Raw genomic sequence first — 22,078 nt, forward strand, 5'->3', positions numbered from 1 at the left:
AAAAACAGTTTTGACATGCATAAAAACATCAAAACCAGTTTTGATATGTATAACAACATCAAAACCAGATTGTAAAATGTTAATTCAGATTGATGACAGTAGGCCAGAAATCAGCCAATTAGATGACCAAAAATATAGTCTATCAAGTCTGATTATGGGTCAATGATAAGACCAAAATTATGAGTTCAGCAACAGCTTGATAACTTCTCAAAAAGAAGGATTTTACAGCAGCCAACATGTTGACATCAAACACTATTTTGATGTTAATCCGAATGGTAGCATCAAAATCGTCATGATGTCAAACTTCGTACCCCAAAATCGTGTATGAAAATAAGTGATCACATTCATCTGTTTGATCACAACCAACCCAAAACAAATCTTGAACAAAAGAAATCAGCAGGGCAAAATATATTCAGCAAGAACAATTACATGCGGAAATAAACATGTTACATATGTTGGTATTCTCTTTGAACATGAATAATAAAAACAAGTCTATGCCAAAATCAGCAGGGCCAAATATATATATTCAGCATAGAATACACTCGGTAACTATCAATAACATGCATACTCTCATGAGCATAAACAAAATATCGAAAAAACATATCTACATGCTTCCTTTACTTTTTTTTCTCATGTAAAAATAAAATTATAAGTGTTGACAAATCTGAAAATATATTTCCAGATTTGTACACAAAGGAAAATCGATTATCGCAAGAAATAAACATATATATACATATATGTATATAATCGATATTATATATACATATAGGTGTTTTTTTTTGTATTAAACTTCAGATTTCTCCTTTTTCCTCTAATATGTATACATTAATTCAAATTTATGCCAGTTTCTTCCCGTAAGACTCAGAGAGAAGCTCGTACCTTATTTGCAAGTGAAAAGAGACCGAAAAAACGATGAATGTTGGGTGAAAATGATGGATCTTCCTCCTTTTCTCTTCTTCTTATTCTTCTTCCTTCCTCTCTTTCCTTTTTTCTTTCTTTCTTTCTTTCTTTCCTCTCTCTCTAGAAACACGTGTTTCTAGAGAAAGGGGAAAACCAACCACTTTTTATAATCCATCTAGAAATTTTATTTTCCTTATTTTATCTCTAATTAATTTATTTTTATCTCTAACGAGGAGATACGTAAGAAGGTAGGCGTTGCACCCATTGAAAATAAGATGAGAGAGAATCGTTTACGGTGGTTTGGACATCTTCGACGAAGGCCTAATGATGCTCCAGTTAGAAGGATGGAGAAATGGGAAAATATATTAGTTAAAAGAGGTCGGGGTAGGCCTAGGAAGACATGGATGGAGGTGATAGGAAAGGATATGAATGCTTTGAACCTCACCGAGGACATGGCATTGGATAGAAATGAATGGAGGAGAAGGATTCATGTGGAAGACCCAGAATGATTTTCTTTGTTGGTTCATATCGCCGACCCCAATTGTTTTGGGATGAAGGCGTAGTTGTTGTTGTTGTTGTTGTTGTTGTTTTATCTAAAAGACCCCTCTAGAGGATGACGCCCTCTAGAGGATTCTTCTTATAGAAAATAGAGTTCTGCTACCTTTGGTAGAACTCTATCTCTTCTAGAGTTTATCCTCTCCTTACCGCCTCTTTTTTTTTATTTAATCATTTTTATTAAGGACTTATCTAAAGGGTGACGCATGGTTGCCAGTTGAGGAAGCGGGAGCGGGAAGCGATACGGGAAGCGGGAGCGGGAAGCGAGGCACTTTCAAAATTTTAGGAAGCGGGGAAGCGTGGGACTACTTAGGAGCGATTCGGGAAGTGTCTCGGAAGCGACCTAGGAAGCGTCTCGGAAGCGACCTAGGAAGCGTCTCGGAAGCGAGTGGGAAGCGAAAAAAATAAAAATAAAAAATAAAAAATACAAAAAATTGAAAAAAACAGGGGAAGCGTGGGGGGAAGCGAGGGGGAAGCGTGGGGGAAGCGTGGGGGAAGCGAGGGGGAAGCGAGGGGGAAGCGTGGGGGAAGCGTGCTTCCCATTATAGGGAAGCGCGTCCCCCATTAAAGGGAAACGCGTCCCCCATTAAAGGGAAGCGCGCTTCCCAAAAAAGGGGGACGCTTCCCCCCACGCTTCGGAAGCGCGACGTTTCGCGCTTCCGAAGCGCGCTTCGGGGAAGCGCGCTTCCCCTTTTAGCTAGGCGCTTCCGGTAACTCTGGGGTGACGCCCCCTCTAGAGAACTCATCTAGGTAGAGTTCTACTTCATATAGAACTCCACCTTATCCAATAAATAAATTCAAATTTTATTTAATTATTATATTTTATTACTTATTTAATATTTATTTATTAAATAATTTATTTTAAAAATATTCCAAAGGGTGCCGCCCCCCTCTAGAAGTCTTCTAGTAGTAGGATTCTACTCAATTTAACCTTTAATTTGATTTTAAAGTTTTAAATTGGTTATACTTGGATTTTGAATCCAGATCCAAATCCATATGGATCTCCACCTGAACCAAATTCTAGTTAAATATGAGTCCTGGACTGGGTCCAAATCCATATCAACTTAGATCAAACAGATCGGATCCAGTCCAATCCAATCCATAAAAAAGTAAAAATAGAGGCAGGTCATTTTTGAAAAATGCATTTTTTGGGTTAACCGTAACCCGATTTCAAAAAAATGAAATACTAATATTCTCAGAATTACGAGACGCACCTAAAAGTATACTTAGCTGATTTTCGCCTTTGAATTTCAACTGAATTTCGCTCAATTTTAAAGGTTAAAAACGAAAAGTTTTACAAATATTAATCATCTCATTTTGGTTTGTCAATGGGCTCTAAGCCACACCTGGACCCAGCTGACATCATCTACTTCCAAGGTTAGTTTCCTCAATTTTTATCATATTCATTAAAGTACTAGGTCAAAATTTCATAGTTTTCGAATTTAAAAACCATGAAAAAACACATGATATTACATGCCGGCAGGTTACATAAAAAAAAACACGAACTTGTTACCGAGAGAGAGAGAGAAGGGAAGGGGTTGTGCCCCTTCTGCCTTATACCCAGCTACTGACATGGTTTACCCAGACCGAACCAAGTAAAAAAAAAAGTCGATCGAACCGGTCTGGTCTGACTCGGTCGTACCGAATCAGACCAAACCGGTCTAGGTGTGAACCAAAACCAAGTTGGGTTTGACCAAGACCGACTCCGTCCGGTTTAGTCCAGACTGAGTCTGGTCAACTGTTTCGGACTCGACTCGGTTGATCAAACTGATTCTGACTGAGTCTGGTTTGACATGGTCTCAATTCCTTGCTTGAATATGGACCAGACTGGATTTGGGTCCAGTTCAATTCAGTCGGTCTGGACCAATCCAAGTTGAACTGGATCCAAACAAAATTGGGTCTGGATCCTGTCCGACAAATCTAGATTCAGATCAGAACTGAATCTGAATCCAACTCATATCTGGATGAATCAGTTCTGGATTCAGATTAAAACTGGGGTTGGATCCATATCAGAGTTGGATCTGGATCCAACTCATAGCTGAATGGATCTGGATCCAACTTATAGCTGGATGGATAAGTTATAGATCCAAATCAGAACTGGATCTGGATCCAGTTTGTGATTAATTATGACTTTTGATAATCCAATTGAATTTTTAAACCAAACTTAGATGGGTCGAGACTAGATTCAGTAAACCTAGTACTCTAAACTCAGACCGAACCTATTTTGACCTAGGATGAGTCAAGTCAAATCATAAGAGTTGAGATGACCAAATTACCCTTGTGTGTACTCAATATTTGATTAAGTAAAATAAGATTAACTTTGCACTCCGAACTTAGAATTGAGTGAGGTTTGTTGCGTTGGACTCGTATTGTAGAGGGAAATCTTCTTGTCATATGGTTCTGGTCAAATCAGGAGCACATAAATCGAGGTACGACGAGTCAACTCATGAGGGGTATTTTGATAATTTTTTAAAAATATAAAGAAAGTATATGTATTAATATAAACATGAATGTGTGATGATCAGATTCTATTGTTAGAGCCACTTGAGACTCAATTGCGACCAGAGTACAACATTCATATTCGAGGTAAGGGATATTATAAGTAACCTTAGTTATGAATAAACTATATTGTGTTGCATGTTATTATTATTGTTGTATATTAGCATGTTTAGAAATGTAGCTTTTGAGTGTGAACATGATATGTATAGAATGACCATGCATGAGTTTATTACAATGAGATGACTATATGCACATGTCAGACGTGATATGTGATGCACATTAGAAAGAGATTGTTTTATGATAACATATATATTATAATCTGCAAATAACATGTATTATGATTAGCCTTGAGTCCCTTGAATATGGTCGTGCCATTTGAATTTTATATTGAGATTAGCATGCTTAACCCCTTAAATTCTAGAAGTGGTAACCTGTGAAAAGAGCCACCTGGTTCGCGACCAGAGTGTAGCCACGATAGAGAATGGGCCGCCGGTAATTTAACGACGTAGAGCCTCTACCTCGTTGCATGCTTAGCATGATACAAAGTATGAACCTTAATGTCATTCTGAGATTGAGAATAAGATCCGTTGTGATTATTTTATGATAGCACTCGTGGGAGAACAAGTGAAGCACGAGCTTGAGAGTAAAGTTTAATGTAATGAACTTAAAATATGACTTAGGGTTATATTCACACAGTATTTGGGACTCTAAACAACCATGCATGGTTGGAAGTCATTATGGTTAGGATGTAGCATGAACCATGCCGAGTTTGAGTCTAACCTCTCGGCTAGCTACCGGTGGGGTCTTCCTTGTTGTTTCACTGCATTGCTTGGTGATCCGGGGATCACTAGGAGTGTATGGTTCATAGTCTCACCAACAATGTAAAATTAGGATGTTCTACTCGGGTTGCTACACCTATAGACAGCTATGACCGATATAACCGACTTAGTGTTATAGTCTGATGTGAGTGAGTATTTAATTGAGAGAGTTAAGGAGAAATTTTAAAACATACAAACCTTGTGTGGTGTGTCGAAAACTAAACTCAGACTAGGGACTTAGAGCCCACTAGAGTTGTAAGTTAGTCATTTATTGCTTATATTTATTCTTTACTGAGTTGTAGACTCACCTCCTATATAATTACAATTGTAGGTTTCAGGCACACTAGCATAGACAGAACGTGATCAGCTACTCCGACTTTGCAACATAATATTTGTTAGTTTTGTTTTCTTGGCGTTGAAACTCATGTAGTTATTATTTTCATATGTTATGAATGATGAACTTTGTTAAAGAAATTGAGTTTATTAGAAAAAAAAATAGTTATGTTTTCTCTATGTGAACTTTGTATGCTTTCCCTCTAAAAAGTAATACCAACCAGACTTGAACTCTCGAGGTCCTAAATTAGGGTGTTATAAAGTGGTATCAGAGCCAGGTTCACACAAAAAAGTTACATCATTCATAACAAGTTTAATGACATAGAATATAGAATAAGTCTTTGCTCGCTAAAAACACGATAGTGACTAAGTTGTTTTGTGATTAAGAATAGCTAGTGAGTGCGATAATTAAGGAGACCCTGGGGCGCAAGGACCTTCTGAGCTGTCAGTCGTAGGGAGAGAAGAATTTGTCATTGTGATAGCAATGGCTACTGGAGTAATGACAAGCATGGCTCAAATAGTACGAGAGTTAACACCCACAACCCTCGTCAATCTATATCATAGCCGGGGAAAGAGATGTGTACCGACAGAACGACCTCGACACTACTCATGGGCGACGACTACAATCCTAAGGGCGATAGCCACAACCCTATGAGCAAGGGACCCACCAGTCCCACCTTCAGAAAGCTCGGTTAGTGCATGAGTGAATGATGAGAGACTAGATGGTGGCTCGAAGAGAAGTCGCAAGGAGAGCATCCCCTAGCGCGAACTTTGCGCCTCGGGAAGGGTCCAAGATGGCTAGTGCACGGGGACGACATATGTCTCAGACCAACTATGTGGCCGCCATGAGCGCAGCCAATATAGAAGCTTCAAACCCGACCATGGAGTTTCTTGGCGAAAAACGAGAAGGGCGGCGATTCAGGCAGCATGGCACGCTACGCAAATTAATGAAAGCGACCAAGGACTAGCACAAGGACAGGCGGCATTGGGAAGTTCGTGGGAAGAAGACAAGGATGGAGATCCCACTGTTACCCCCGCCTAACCTACCTATATTCTCGCTTCACCCCCATACAATATGGGTGCCCTTCCTGTGCTTGAAAATCTCACTGTTAACCCTATGAAAATCTCTCTAAAAAGAGATTTTGTGTATAAACACAATGCTCAAAACACGAAGTGTGCACGAAGGCACAAAGGAGAACTCTCACAAGTGCACAAAGGCACGGATACAAATGCTCGAGCATAAAAAATATCAACTTCAATATATTGGGTCCCAAGAGGGGACTTTACAAAAGGATAGCAAAACTTAAAGGGGATCACCCCTATTTATAAGAGAATGGAGCAATGGGGGGGCTCCAATACACATGTTGGAGCCCCTCCAACGGTTAGAATTCTAACCGTTGGAGGGGGCTCCAACATGTTGAGAGCCCCCCATGTCACATCAAACCAAAAAGAAGAAAAAGTAAAAAAGAAAAAAGAGAAAAAATACAACAAAAGAAAAAGGGAAAATGTACAATCATATTCTCAAGTGAGAATATGTGTAAAAGCTGTGAAATTACATAAATACCCTTATCGAGTTTGAGATATATATTTATATAATATATACTTAGATAGATACAGATACATATATAGATCTATATATGTATATGTATCTTTCTATATATATATATATATGAATATATATATATATAAGAGACTACATTTTAACAAACCCCACCTCACTTACTCTCCCACTTCGCCCCCATACAACATGAGTGTTCTTCTTGTGCCTCACCCTCAACAGACGTGAAGAGATTCAGGAAGAGAAGCAAGCTTCGGATGGATTGAGGAGTGAGAGAATGTTTGTGTCTATGAATGTTTAGACTTGTTAAGCAGTTATGTCTTGTCTTGTTTTATTTTCTTCTTGTTTTGTCTTGCTTTATTTCCTTTGTATACTGAGATGTTCTTAATGAAATAGAATGATTTTACCTGAATGAGTATCATAAATGCATACATGTGGTGAAATTTTGTGCGAATATAACCTAACTGACTTAAACAATGATAAATTCATTACATGATGATTTCAATGCATCATATATGGCTACTCGTAAGGGAACGTCCTATCTATCTAAAGACACTTTAGCCACCAGACGAGAGATGGGGCAGTTGATGCAGTGACTGGTGATGTAGAATGCCTTGGCGGATCATCCCGGAGGGTGCCTTTATCATCTTGTACCTCAGGAGGTGCAACAATTCAGAGAGTGTCTTCGTCTTTTCATACCTCTGAGAGGCATGCTCCACGTAGTGGTAGAGAAGAGAGTATGGAGATCCCACAAGGATCACCGATGAGAAGCTCAAGAGAAGAAAGCATGAGGATACCTCTTGAGTATACTACAAACCGCATCCTATACAAGCTCTTGCAAACCACCCGAGCTCAACAAGGACAATCCCAAACAGTCATTTCAGAGCCGAAAGGTTCAAGAATATGCAGCCTTCACTTTTTTACGGTACTCCTGATGGCGTCACAGCAAAGAATTGGCTCATGCAAGTGGAAAAAGCCTTAGATGTCATTCGGTGCTCGGAGGATCAGAGGGTATGGATAGCAATGTCGAACCTAACCAGCGATGTGGAACATTAGTAGAAGACCATCCGAGACACTCTAGAGCAGGACACTTATTTGTCTTGGTTCACCTTTGTGGGGAGGCTCTAAAGGCAATTCTTTTCGAAGTGCTAGAGGATGAGGAAGGAGAAAGCATTCAGGAAGCTGAAGCAAGGGGACATGATTGTAGCCCAGTAATGGCCCAATTTAACTTTCTTTCCCGTTTCGCCAAGTCCTTGGTGGCGAACGAGGAGAAGTGCAGACGCTTTGAGAAGGGCTTGAAACCCAAAATCCTGAGGTTAGTATTCGTGTACTAGATTAATACTGTCTCGACTGTTAGCAAACTGTTTATAATTTGTGTTGATGTTGTCATGTTTATTGGCATTGAAAATAATGTTAATACGGTGATTGCTGTCAGCACCAATTTGAAATTGATTTTTTTTATGTTGTATATTATACTGGTTGACTGTTGTCAACCCTACACATGTTGCTTTTGTGTTTGGACCATACTTACATATGCGTTGACATATAAACATATGCCATGGTCAATGCTTGCCGATTTCTCAAACATGACAAATCTGGTTCAAATCTGCCATGTTTGCAATGGCCAGTGAATATCCTCTTTTTGCCATAATCCTGAATATAGTTATAGGTCAGATTTGTGTGCTCATGCATGTAGACAGACTTGGGCAGGTCTGCCGACTTGTATATGTTGGCAAATCAAACCAGATTCTGTCGTATGCATAAGTGCACAAATCTGGTCAGACTTGTTCATTTGAACACGTAGATCTGGTTCAGATCTGTCAAGTATGTGATGCTTCAATGTTTGATTCAAATTTGTCCTGTTACATGCATGTACAACTGAATATTGTTGGTCCTAATTCAGACTTAGTTGGTTATGTTCATGCTTCGGAATACCATGTTTTTAAATTACATGCTCATGCATTAGAATGCAATGGTTTGAATTACTTGCTCATGCATATGCATATTATTATTGGTTACGTTTTATTGATGTATTTATGCAGCCAACATGATGTGTTGGCTAATATATACATACTTTATGGTCTGGCTGACCCATGCACGTGCTCTTGATCATGTACATGGATGAGCTAGTGCCCGGTACAGGCTGATATGAACGTAATATTGGGTTTGGCCGACCCATGTATGAGCCAACATGCTAGAAATTTGTAATTTCAGCATTGGCCGACCCATGTATGAGCCAACATGGTAGAAATCTGTAATTTCAGCATTGGCCGACCCATGTACATGAGCCAACATGAATTTGACCATGTACATGGATCAACCTCGGTTGGTGGTGCAATGAGAAATTTCTGTATAGTTGATTTAGTACATGAATTTGATCATGTACACGTTTAATATTAATGTACACATTCTTTCTGAAATGATACATAAACATGATTTTGATTTTATCATGTTTGCTACATATCATACGCATGAAATTTTCGAAGTTATTTTGATGTTTGCATAAATATGATCATGTGCATATTTGGGTGTTTATGCATGAAATTGATCATGAGAACGTGTGTTGGAAGCATATGTTTGTATGCGTATGCAATTGGCTTTATATGCATTCATGTTGTGTGATTGAATGTGCATTGTAGACATATGTTAAAAGAAATTGTGTTGCATGTTCACTAAAATTTTGCAAAAAAAATACATAAATCACTTTGAAATGCGTTTGTGGTCAAATGTATACCACTGCGGCCGTGTGGGCCAGGAACAGGTGTTGCTCCAATGTTGCTGATTTTAAATTATGCATTGCAAAATTTATTTCTGAAAATTATTCATTTTTCTAAAATTAATTGCACTGTTAAAATGTGGCAGGCTAAAGCCCAAAATTGGTTTTGCATGTTGATTTGCAAAACGGTTCTCATGTAAAGAACCTGAATTTGTTTAAAAAGGTAAAAGAGACCGAACAATGTAATTAATCTTTTTCGTGGTGTCCCTTTCAGAGTGTGAGAATCTTGGATGGCGATTTTGAAGAAACCGTGAGGATACTAAAACTTTGTGTGTGATTGTGCCCCTTAACCCAATATAGTAGTTCACCTCCCGACCACGGTTTTAGGGAGATTCAATCACTTTGCCTGGGGTCGTGTTGTTGACTCAGTTGTAGTTATTAGTATATCAAGAAAGTGGCATCAGTGAATGCTAATTTTCCTGATATCCAGGCATTAGATGTTGATTTTTAATGTTTCGATGGATGGTGCTGATTCTTGATATCGGTCAACGAACAAGTGTGAAACCCAGTAATAAAATACAAATTGTGTGTTAAGCTATAAATGGGAACCTAACTTGGACTTCGAAAATGTTGTGCCCGTTTTGAGTATCTGCGGGTTTAAGGAAAAGTGAAAACTAAAATTGTGTGCATTTAATAGGTACATGCATACAAAAGCAACTTTAATAATAACTTAATAAGTTATGCATACATGTGCATTGAATCATAAATCTTTGGTGTTCTGCATTAGTTCATGCATTCATGCTTATTCTGTCTCACATGATATTTGTTATTGCATGATATTTGTTTAAATGCTTGAATGATAAGTTGATTATGAAAATTGTTATTGTTATATTCCTCTAAAATTATGCATGAATTTGGTTTATGCTATTTCCTTTCTGTTTGGATTTTTAGAAGAATTCGTACAAAGGACTTTGGTTCTTACCCGTCTTTCAAAAACTGTTTTACAGGACTAGGAGCTTAATGATGGGATGACTTGATATATGGAACCTGCGAGCTTCGTGTGACATGTTCTGTGTTCTTGACAAAGAGGCTCATTATGACATAGATGATTTTCTATCTCAGCTTGACATTCATATTATTGATTAATAAAATTGATTATTTCTTCATTGATTCAATGTACTATCTCTTGTGGTTTGTTATATATTAAATTTGTGAGACCTTTGATCCTTGAGTTTTGTTTCCACAATTGTTCTATAAAAAAAAATCACTTTTTACGAAGATAAGTTGGGGTCGTTACAATGTTGTTGACTCAACTGTAGTTATTGATATACCAAAAAAGTGACGCTAGTGGATGTTGATTTCCCTAATGTCCTGGCATTAGATGTTGGTTTCTAATGTTCTGATTGATAGTATTGATTTCTGATATTGGTCGATGAGCAAGTGTAGAACCTAGTAATAAAATACAAATTGTGTGTTAATCTACAACTGGGAACCTAACTTGGACTTCGAGAATTTGTACCTGTTTTGAGTATCCGCAGGTTTAAGAAAAAGTGAAAATTAAATTTGTATGCATTTAATAGGGACATGCATGCAAAAGCAACTCTAATAAATAACTTAATAAGTTATTCATATACATTGAATCATACATATTTACTTTTGAACATTAGTTCATGCATTTATGCATATTTAGCTATGCATAATATTTGGTTCTGCATGATATTTTGTTTAAATGCTTGAATGGTAAGTTGATTGTAGTAAATTGTTGTTTGTGATATTCCTCTGAAATTTGTGCATGAATTTGTTTATGTTATTCTTTTACTGTTTGGATTTTTAGAGGAATTCGTATAATAGACTTTAGTTCTTACCTATTTTCTTAAAACTGCTTTACAGGCACGAATGCTTAGTGAAGTCCTGACTAGCTGGCTGGAGACTGTGAGCCTTGTGACTGGTTTCTGGTTTCTGACAGGGTGGCTCTATTGATATAAAAAACAATTTTGATATTTTAGTTTGTTTGACTCTTTGATATAAATAAATAAAGTTTAATTTATTCTTCTATTAATTTACTGCACGGTATGGTTGTGGTTTGGTATATTAAATTTGTGATGTCCCGGATCCTTGGGTGAGTTTCCGCAGTTGTTTAAAAAAAAAATCACTATTTTTGCGAGGGTCAGTTGGGGTTGTTACACTTCTATTACCATGCACATGAGTGTTGTGATGAGAATTATTACATATCTTCAAAAATCTGTTTTTAAGGGTATTTTATTATCTTCCCCCTCTCTACTTGAATTAATTGCATATTATGATTCTGATTGGGGAGGAGGTCCTGTAAGAACCACAAATTTTACATTAAAACTTAAGAATTATGTGGATTTGGGCCTAGGATCCGTTATTGGACCCAAAAGAAAATTTCGGATATTAGAATATTTTAGTAATATTATATAATTAAATATTAAAGAAATTAAATACTTCAAATACTCGGTTCAGACCCAAGTGGATCCAACCTTTGGGTCCACTGCTGTTTAAGCGACCCGGACCCAAATCAAATTTGGGTCCAGCATTTCGGGTCGTGGTTCGGACCCGGACCCGATCCACCCCCCCCCCCCCCCCCTGTTAAAAAAATTAAAGAGGGGTTAATAAGGGGGGGGCAACCCGATATGGGTTGCCCGATAAAATGCTTTTGAGGGGAAACCCTCTCCCCTGCGATAACGAGTGTTAGGGTTCAGCCGAACCCTAACACCTAAGATGATGGGAGGTGGGGAAGCACCCCGCAGCCGCCGGGCTTCCTTCCTTTTTGGAAGGTCACCCACCTACAAAGGGGGACCCGAACCCTTTCTTCTCCCTCTCTCGCTGTCCCATTCTCTCTCTCACCCTTTTCTACCTTTCTAAACCTCCAAGCTCCCTCCAATCCCAAGCCGCAGCTCGAGGCCTTGCAGTGAGGAGCCAACCTCGCCGGTGGTGGTGCTGTCCAGGCCGACCGACCCCTCTCGTGGATGCCGCAACAACCTCGCCGGATAATGGTAGGTTACTGTTTTTTTCTGTAGGTAACTCGCGTGTTGGGGGTGTGAATGAGTGGGAAGGGGGGGATCGAAAATCCCCAAATCACGAGGGGTGTTGTGACAGTTGGGGGATTTCGGTAAATCCCACGCCAGAAAACCCCCAAACCCTAACCCTAAAGTCTCAAATCCACATCGATTTGGGTGGGTTCAACTCTTGGTTGTATACTGTAATACATTTTATGAGTTTTAGTTATACGAGTTGCCATTATGATGCACAAGTTGTTAAAATATGAAATGGTTCCTAAATAATAGAAACTCTTTTATAATAGAAATTTACTTATAACAGGTTAGCCGATCCCTTGAGTATGGTTCATTTAAGATTACGTAACAATGGTTATCAAATTCCTGTGATGCATAACTGAATCTGTGTAAATGAGTAAGGTCTAACCTGTTATCAGATTTTCTTTCCAGTCATTTTCTCTATTAATATGCTGTTATCAAATGCTATTAAGACTTAATACCTATGTTTTAACTACCTGTAACCATACTTTATTCAGTTTTATCAGAATTGAATTCCTCTGATTTCATGTGTACAGTGATGACATTTGTGTATCATTAAAGTAGGTATACTTTAGGAATTTCCTGGTAATCATACATATAGTCAAGGTTTGAACTCTTAGGGTGTTCTATAGAAAATGGATGTGGGTCTTTCCTGAATAAATCGTATTAGGAACTGTGATAAATCACTGTGGGATGATTCATGTTTCCATCTTGTATATGCATGATTCATGATTTATTGATCGGAATTGGGGACATGTTTTAAACAGTAAATGGTGAGTTTGCATGATTGACATATTAAAATAGTAAATTAGGAATGTGTGTTTTGTTGAAATAACAAATCTCTAAGTGTATGACAGTATAGAGATGTTATGCTATTTTAATGGTTATAATACTAGAGCAATACGTTAATTTGGGGTTTTCTATTAAGTCCGTAGTTTTCTATTAGTTGTTAGATGTGATCAGATCTGAGAACTTGAAACCATGTATAAGAGTGTATAATTGTATGTATGCATGATGTTGGGTGAAATTCTATATGTCACAGTCCCATAAGTTTCTTTCTCATAGTTAAAGTATTCTGGAAAATGATGCTGAACTTAGCATAGTTTATAATCAGCCTATGTTGATTAAATTATTATGTAAACCTATGTTAAACATCACATAATTTATGTTGACTGATGCTAATGGTTTCATCCTGTAAAATATAGCATGTTTATGCTGGCCGATTGACACTATTCCATTATGTAAACCCTAACTTGTTTAGGCAAATTCCTGTTAGCTTATTTTGTCTATGTATTATGTTGGGAGATGTGGCATGCTTATGATAACTCCTGTCAACTATTGAAGATACTGGTAGTTACCAGGTTTGTTGGAAATTGTCATAATGAGACCCTACATGATAATAAATTATGCTGAGCATACATAGAAGTGGTTACATATTAGATGAACACATAACTTGGTGTACACTGAAATCTTTAGACATGTGCCTTGTCTAATGGGCAAGACAGATTGGACTACCCGATCCGGGTTAAGTACCTAATGAAGGTGTGTGGTCTGGTTCAAGTATGTTGGTAAGGAAATTAAATAATAACTTGTGTGCTTGACTGGTTTAAAGGCACCGGAGCACTGTGGGTGGGTTATGTAATTAAAATGACTGAGACTGTTATATACACCTGGGTAGAATGACTAAGGTTGAGAATCCTACTACTATGATAATAGAAAGAAGTTGGGGAAATGCCCCATACTTCGGGAAATTAACTAATGAAAAGAGTAACCCACTCAGTTTCGGGCTTACCTTGGAGAGGGTAAGTGGTACAAAACTCTGGGGACATGTGTTTGGTTTCGAGCGTAAAGCGACTCGTTGGTCCCAGTCCTCAGAGTCGGGGGACCCGGACTACCAATTGTGTCCTAGGCGGTAGTTCCATGTTCTTCTGCAGAAGTTAGGGATGCATCCTGTCTTGGTTTTGGCCTTTGGGAGTTTCTCTCGGTCACTGGCCGCTCCCTTGGGATTTCAGTCACAGTTAGAATGTTCGGGTAAATAATACAACCCTGAATAATATACCCCCGAACATTCTCTTCTGTGATGGTTGCCTTGGCCCGTGTGTACCCGCGGGATAAGAAAAGATAAACATTAATTAGAACAGTTAGGTATCACTGTGTTGGAGTCATTAAAGAGACATTTGCAAATTCTTTCATCATGCTTTATACTCGGTGCTTATGATGAATCGACATCTTAAACTGTGCATAGATTAGTTAATTGAATTCATATTAAGGATGTTATGTTGATGTTATTCATGTTAGTGTAAGTTCTGCTTTAATTGCTTAATACCTTACCTGCTTAATTGTTGTAGTCGCATAAAATGTTTCTTTGTGCTTAAGTATAACTGTTACATAATCTACCTTTCTATTTAGACATATGTTTGTTATTGCTGTTGCTTCGAATTCCTTAGGTGTTTATGTTTAGACTGAAATTTAAATACGACACCCACATCACACACCTGACACATGATCTACTTGCAAGAATAATTACAGTTTTCCTACTTAGACGTGGTAGTCTAATTCCTATAATTTCTATTATTTTCAGGAGAAGAGTAGTTCTATGAGCGATGCGGGATGAGGCGCTGACCGAGACTTGATCCATTTGTTCCCTGGCGGTTCTGCTTACTTTCAGATTGAGATTTTTGTTTTGAGACTAAATGTGAAAACTCTGATGTTGGATTTTAGTATTATTAAAGTGGAAATAAATGGTGTGGTTTGCTTTTACCTTCCTGTATCGTTCTGAAATGCTTAACCCGAGAATTATTAGTTGTTTCCGCTTGAAAAAAAAAAATCCCTAAAAATTTGGGTTAAATTTCGGGGCGTTACAGGTCCCAATGATAAATGCACAACTATTAGTTTCTGTGTCTTTATAGGTGACTCATTGGTGTCTTGGAAGTGCAAAAAATAGCATAAAGTATCTCTATTATCAACAGAAGCAGAGTACCGCACTATAGTTACCATAACATTAAAAAATTTGTGGTTGAGAAGACTACTGGAAGATGGGGGTGTATTTGTAATTACCTTCAAAGTTATGTTGTGACAACAAAAGCGTCATCTATATAGCTGGCAATCATATGTTTCATAAAAGAACTAAGCATATTGAGATGGATTGCTATTATGTTCATGAACAATATTTAAAGAAGACTATCACTTTTCCCTATATAGCATCGGAATATCAATGGGTCCATTTGTTTTTACTAAGGCACTTCAATCTCCCTAGTTCCATTTTCTACTTACAAATTTTTGGTGTTACCACCCTAAGTTTGAGGGAGAGTGTTAAAGTTGTATATATATATATATATATATATATATATATATATATATATATATATATATATATATATATATATATATATATATATATATATATATATACTAATTTGTATATGTAGTAGGGCATGGCCATTAGGGGCATTTTGGTCATTTCTCTCATATGGAATAGGTAGTGCCCATTAGGGGCACTTTGTCTTTTTATTTTTACTTTTAGTTTTTGCATTTTTTATGCATGTTCTAGCCATTGGGACTAGCCCAACTAGCAGTGGCTAGTCAAACTAACTGTTGGACTATCCCAATGACTAGTTGGCTACCCTTGTGTGGTATGTAATCTCTATAAATATGGGGTCTTTCCCATATTGTAGTAATGTTTTTCTTAAGCATTTTCATTAATATATTTTATGTGTGTTCTTGCCCATAAGTGGCTTGTGTTCTTGTTTGTATTGGCCCCATAGTAGCATTTATTTGTGCATCTTTTATATTTCATTACAAGTCAAACTTTACAACCATTACTTGTGTTCTTGTTGGTATTGGCCCATAAGAGGCTTGTTATCTTTGTGCACATTCTTGTGATCCTGTAAGTCCATAGTGGCATCTATTTGTGCACCTTATATTTCATTACAAGTCAAACTCTACAACCATTACCATATATAGATTAATAAATTCAGAATTACAAATATGGCAGTTTGTATGATGGCTAAACTTAATATGCATGCATCAATGTGAGTGATTTTTCATCTGCATGATGAGTAAGCATATGACTTTGCATTATCACGAACCCTACAAATTGATTGAAATCATAGAAATAACAATTGTGGATAAAAAATCTTTTTATAGAAATTCAACTTTTAGCTAATTAGACGACAAAAAATACAGTGTCTATGCTAGCCATGGCCAAGTGTGCTCCATCAAATAGGACACATATAACACCTTGGGTAACCTCAGCATGGGCAGAAATTTGACAAAAATTGTGATGAATAATGAGGGATGAAAAATATGGCCTATTTGGGACAGCCCAAACTGTGTCCAAGCCCCAGACATGGAATATGTAATAAGGGGTAAACAAACAAAGCCACATAATGATCATTCTGACCTTCAAGCCATCGATAAGGCGGCCTGGCATGCTTCCGATATAAGTCCTCCGATGGCCCCTAATATCAGCCTCATCTTTCACACCTCCAAGGGATATTCTCACAAACTTTCTGCCCAAGGCAGCAGCAATCGATGATACTAAAGATGTCTTACCAACACCAGGTGGTCCAACAAAACACAATACAGGACCGCTAGCATCTGGCTTCAGCTGCATAATTAGGCATCAGGTAAATGGACATCATAATAACTAAATACTTCCAACCATGAAGTGTTAGAAGTGTTTCATGATATTCAACAAGGAAATAAGTGGGACATAATAGGTGAACCTTTCGAACGGCCAGATATTCAATAATCCGTTGTTTAACTTTCACTAGACCATAATGATCACTGTCAAGACGATCCTTGGCAGCTTTCAAATCCAATTCCCGATCCTCACTGGATATCTGCCACGGAAGGTCAGCAAGAAGCTCAAGATATACCCTTGAGCTACTGTAGCCAGGTTGTTGTGGTTGCATTTTCCTCAGCCGCCTAGAGAGAGAGAGAGAGTCAGCTCCAGCACTACAGAAGAGAACTTCCAACCGAAAATATTTTTAATTTGCTGTAGTTTTCTTATCATACATTAAAATAACCCAAACTATAATGATATCGAACATCCATGACAGTATGCAAGGTTACATGGCATCTGCAAGCAACACATCTTGTATAAAAATGGCATTTGGATGTACCTTAACTCTCTTTGGGCATGCTTCCACACATTTGGTGGCATTCCTGCAGTTTGCATCTTTCTCTCCAGGACAGCCACATCATCTTCTTCATCATCATTGTCACCAAGCTCTTCCTTTATTGCTCTCATCTGAACATAGTACATTGATGTGGGATCATGCAAAAGAGAAAAAAATTTATGCAATTAATTCAATCTGGTCAAGTCTGTTCTAGGAGTGCTAAAGTTCTTGTAACGCATACTGTTCCCACTTGATTCATTAGAAATTTATTTATCAAGTTTCTAAGAACATGAAATGGTCATAGATATCTATGGCTTCACAATCTAAGGAATTATTTCATTTGTCCAAACAGGATAGTTCAAAATGACATTTTCACAAATACATCTGACTAGAACAAATATGAGCTCAGCAGTTTCTGAAGTTCAAGATTCATACACTATTACTGGGAAGAATTGTTGTAGAATAGACTGGACTCCAGATGCATCAACCACAATGTGCACAACTGCATAATATATTCAATCAGATGCACAAAGTGCACAGATTTTTCAAACATCAACTCAAAATGGCTCATCTGACTAGAATAGTACTTATATCTGATTCTCACACTATATGGAAAACTACATGTTTAAGTTAATACTAGTCTTATTTTACATTATTTGTAATCATGGTACATTTTCATTACTGTTGTGTATGCTACAATTAATTAGACCATAAATCTCGAAACACATCAAAGATAATCTTAAGAAGTCGAGATGTAAAAGGAAATGGAAATAACTTCAAGTAATTGATTGGCCACGTAGGTATAAAAAAATGTTAAAAAATTGTAGTTAAACCATAAATCAAGAACTAAGAACTTACATGTTTTACATTCAATTCAGAACTATAAACTATTCATCTTAAATATCTAAAAGGAAAAAGACTTCAAATGAAAATCAGGTGAGAAAACCAACCTGCTGACGCAGAAGAAATTCTTTCTGAGATTTTGATAGTTGCCCCTCAACCTTTTGAGTAATCTTTTCTGCTACTCGAATAGACTGTTAAAGACAACAATCCATTGCAAATTTAAATGAAACTGTATATTGTACCTGGATGCTACAAAAGATGAATGAATACAAACCTAGGTTGAAAATCTCTAAGATATTGCAACTTCATGAATGCTCATGTTCAAAACGAAGATAATCCAATTTTCACCTGTAAATGTCGGTCAACTAGTTCAGTCGCTTTTGAAATCCTAACTTTCAGATCGACTGAATCCAGCATTGATAGCTGTTCCTCGAAACTAATTTCAAAGCTTGCAACAAATATATCTGCCAATCTGTGAACAGGCACTGTCTCAAGGAGGACTTTGGCTCGCCCAGCAGTTTTCTGCTTCTGTAACACCAAAAAGATACTCTTACCCAAATGCAGCTGCATCTAATCTAATATATATGGCAAAAGAAAAGGTGGCAAAAGAAAAGGATTGATCACGCATTGATAATCCTAGAGTCTTGTTCCATGAAATCAAGCAGATATATCTAAGTAAATCCACAGAAGTAACTACATTTTCAACAATAAGAAGAACAAGAAGATGTTCAAATCAGTAGATAACAGGATGTTGATGAGCTTTGAAAGTTAAGAGCATACGAGATCGTTACTGAGACAAATCAGCTTACAGGAAAAGATGTTTACTTGCATTTCACACCTTATGGAATCAGAAAACATGCGTGTAAATATCCAATGGTAGATAGAGCACGACAGTAGATTTACAGTTTCTAGCAGCACATGTATTAATAATGCATAAAAAGAAGGCAAGAAATAAGCTATTGTTTCTGTCACATTTTCAGCAGTATGGGAAACCATTCTGAGTAGAAAGTTACTGCATGGACCCAAGCCATGAGCAAATAAATGCATGCAAAACCAAGGGGGATAAAGGGAGTCATATATAAATATGTCATCAACAATACAGAATCAGTTAACAACGCAAGTAGACAGAATAAAAACCAATTGTAATCAGTAAGTAGCCTGGTCCAACACCAGTCACAGGCCTCAATAATCGTAATAAGTACATTAACTCCCAATAATCAAGCTTCAGTCCATGCATGCTAAATAAACAATAATATCAAGAACGTGGATTTTATGACGATAGTGGGACATGAACATAACTAAAGCTGGTAAATTCACTAGCATCCCTGCACTATCACCTGATGCTTGTACGTCATCTACAAATAAAGCAAGGGCATGATAATACTTAATGCCTCAGGGTCAAAAGACTCAAAATTTACCTGCTCAAGAACAGAGATCAATTCCATTGCAGTAGCCTTGAATCGGCGAGATAATAAAAGAAGATCGGGGTCTTGTTCTGCCTGCTCAATCTCTTCATGAAACAATGAAGAAGAAATCATCTCAGTTTTCGCACAGATAACATTAACAACACAAACAATTCAGTGTCACTAACCACTTCTACAAATTCACCAAACAATAAAGCCAGCTGGTAAGCATTAAAGCATATCTAACAAGTAATAAAGCTCCCAACGCATGTGAAGACTGAAAACCAAACAAGATCAACATCAAAGCTCACAGCTAAATAATTTAATCATACAGTTCTCATTGCATTAAACTTGAACTCAGAACTAAGAACAAGTTGCTGCTTCTGAAAAAGGGGGAAAAGGAAAAATTTAACCTTCAACCATAGACTCTAAAGATTCCCTAGTAAAAGAGGATTAGACAAAGGATACCATGAGAAGAGTAGATAAAAAACACATGAAGGGATGGCAAGTACGTAGCTGATCCAATAATCAAGTAGCAAATTTTTCCAGTGAACTTGATGCTCACGACAACGTAAACATTTACAATGAAAGGTTACACAAAAACTTTTTTCAATACGCATAATGAGAAATCTGTATTAATGTTACAGATACTCTGAATGATGTTATGCACAGATCCTCATCCATAAGCAACAGGGATTAATATGAAGCATCACTGCTGGTTAGAGAATAGTGCATTCACGGCACAAAAGCTCTGAGCATGAAAGTTATTTACTCGTTCCTATGCACTCAAAAGATAAATGCAAAAACAATAAAGATGAAACTGTCATCAAATTCTTTACAACTTTGCAGTCCTTAAAAAATTTAGAGATAAAACCATAGACAAACATTTTAAGGGCAAAGGCAAGTAGAATTATCAAGGCATGGCGTTCAAAAACATCAAAGATTTACACAGGCATAAAACAGAGGCATATTACCAGCCTTGGTCATATCAAGACGTGAGATTTGTGCAATGTAGTATGTTCCTCTTGCACTAAGTTCTTGAACACTGAAACGACATAATCCTTCAAGAACAACAATGTATGTGACCCTCCCACTTGGTTTCTCCACTCCTCTTGAGAGATGTAAAGCTCTGGCAGCAACGCCTCTGCAAAGGCAACACATACATCAGTGCCTCCGTAGAACACTCTACTTTAAACATATAATATTTTCTGCTAAACTACCACATGGATCAAGATCAGATTTTCTGTAAAATAATTTACAGTAAAATCAGCACTACAATGCACAACATTAGCATTCACAAACACTGGACATCTAGGCCATAGTTCTAGCAATTGTCTTGAATGAATTAAACACAAATACATCAGACAAGACACCACAGAGTCTTATCCAAATGACTTTCAAATATGTATAGTAGACACCAGAGTGTAATGCCCCCAAAATTTTATCCTTAATTATTGTTGAAATATTGAAATTTCAAGACCAATTTTTTTTTTGTAAGTATAAGTAAATAAGATCTTATAATGCAAAAACGATTTTCACAAACGGTTAAGACTTTGGGTGCAGTTACACTAAAGATAACAATCAAATCAAAATGTATGGGATATACACATTTCAAACCATGTCCAATATAAGACTGAAATATGAAGAGTTTTAATTTCATTTTAAATCAGAGTATAAAAACAATAGTTTCGTCTCTACATGATCAAGTACTTAAAACAAAAAGATCATGTCTACCAAGATCGTAAGAGTAGACTCTCGAGGATGCAGTTCGACCAGTCTTTCGCTCCAACTACTCATCATACTTTACCTGAATTATCTATCCTCCATAAAACGAGGTCAGACTCGCTAAAGTCTGGTAAAGCAACCCAAATTCAAACTTAAAAAAAATATATCAAGCATTTAAAGATAAAGACATGATATATTATTCATCAATCAAGTGACAGACAAAGGGACAACATCCCATAAGTCATCCATTCAAACATTTAAACATAAGGCATTTAAAAGCATTTCATCACTTAATATTTCATTCAATATAAAGTCACGTCATAAAGCATATTCATATGCATTCAAGACATACAAGTCATCGCTTGAATATATACATGCATCTAAGACATTCAGGTCATTGCATCATTTTCATATGCATTTATAATTCTTATAAACAATAGGTCAAATCATATTTGACCATTCAAGAGTGAAACACATGCACGTACTCCCTATGTAAATCAGTTAGACATTTATGATACACATCAATCATGATACATAGGTGGGATATAT

The 22,078-nt window shown here is 37.1% G+C and overlaps 1 protein-coding gene across 1 annotated transcript in view; it reads right to left on the reverse strand.

Annotated features, from left to right (window-relative positions):
* Positions 1-22,078, reverse strand: part of LOC149845303 (lon protease homolog 2, peroxisomal-like) — a 101,095-nt gene that overhangs the window by 65,319 nt on the left and 13,698 nt on the right. Inside the window, exons 4-10 of the mRNA XM_089995679.1 lie at positions 20,779-20,948; positions 19,820-19,911; positions 18,750-18,929; positions 18,509-18,592; positions 17,562-17,689; positions 17,163-17,364; positions 16,838-17,044 (exon numbers count right to left, since the gene is read on the reverse strand). Of these exons, the coding sequence (XP_089851805.1) occupies positions 16,838-17,044; positions 17,163-17,364; positions 17,562-17,689; positions 18,509-18,592; positions 18,750-18,929; positions 19,820-19,911; positions 20,779-20,948 (1,063 nt within the window). The remainder of the gene's footprint in view (positions 1-16,837; positions 17,045-17,162; positions 17,365-17,561; positions 17,690-18,508; positions 18,593-18,749; positions 18,930-19,819; positions 19,912-20,778; positions 20,949-22,078) is intronic.

Source organism: Nuphar pumila, chromosome 2, assembly GCF_984573655.1.
Source record: "Nuphar pumila chromosome 2, dmNupPumi1.hap1.1, whole genome shotgun sequence".
NCBI lineage: Eukaryota > Viridiplantae > Streptophyta > Magnoliopsida > Nymphaeales > Nymphaeaceae > Nuphar > Nuphar pumila.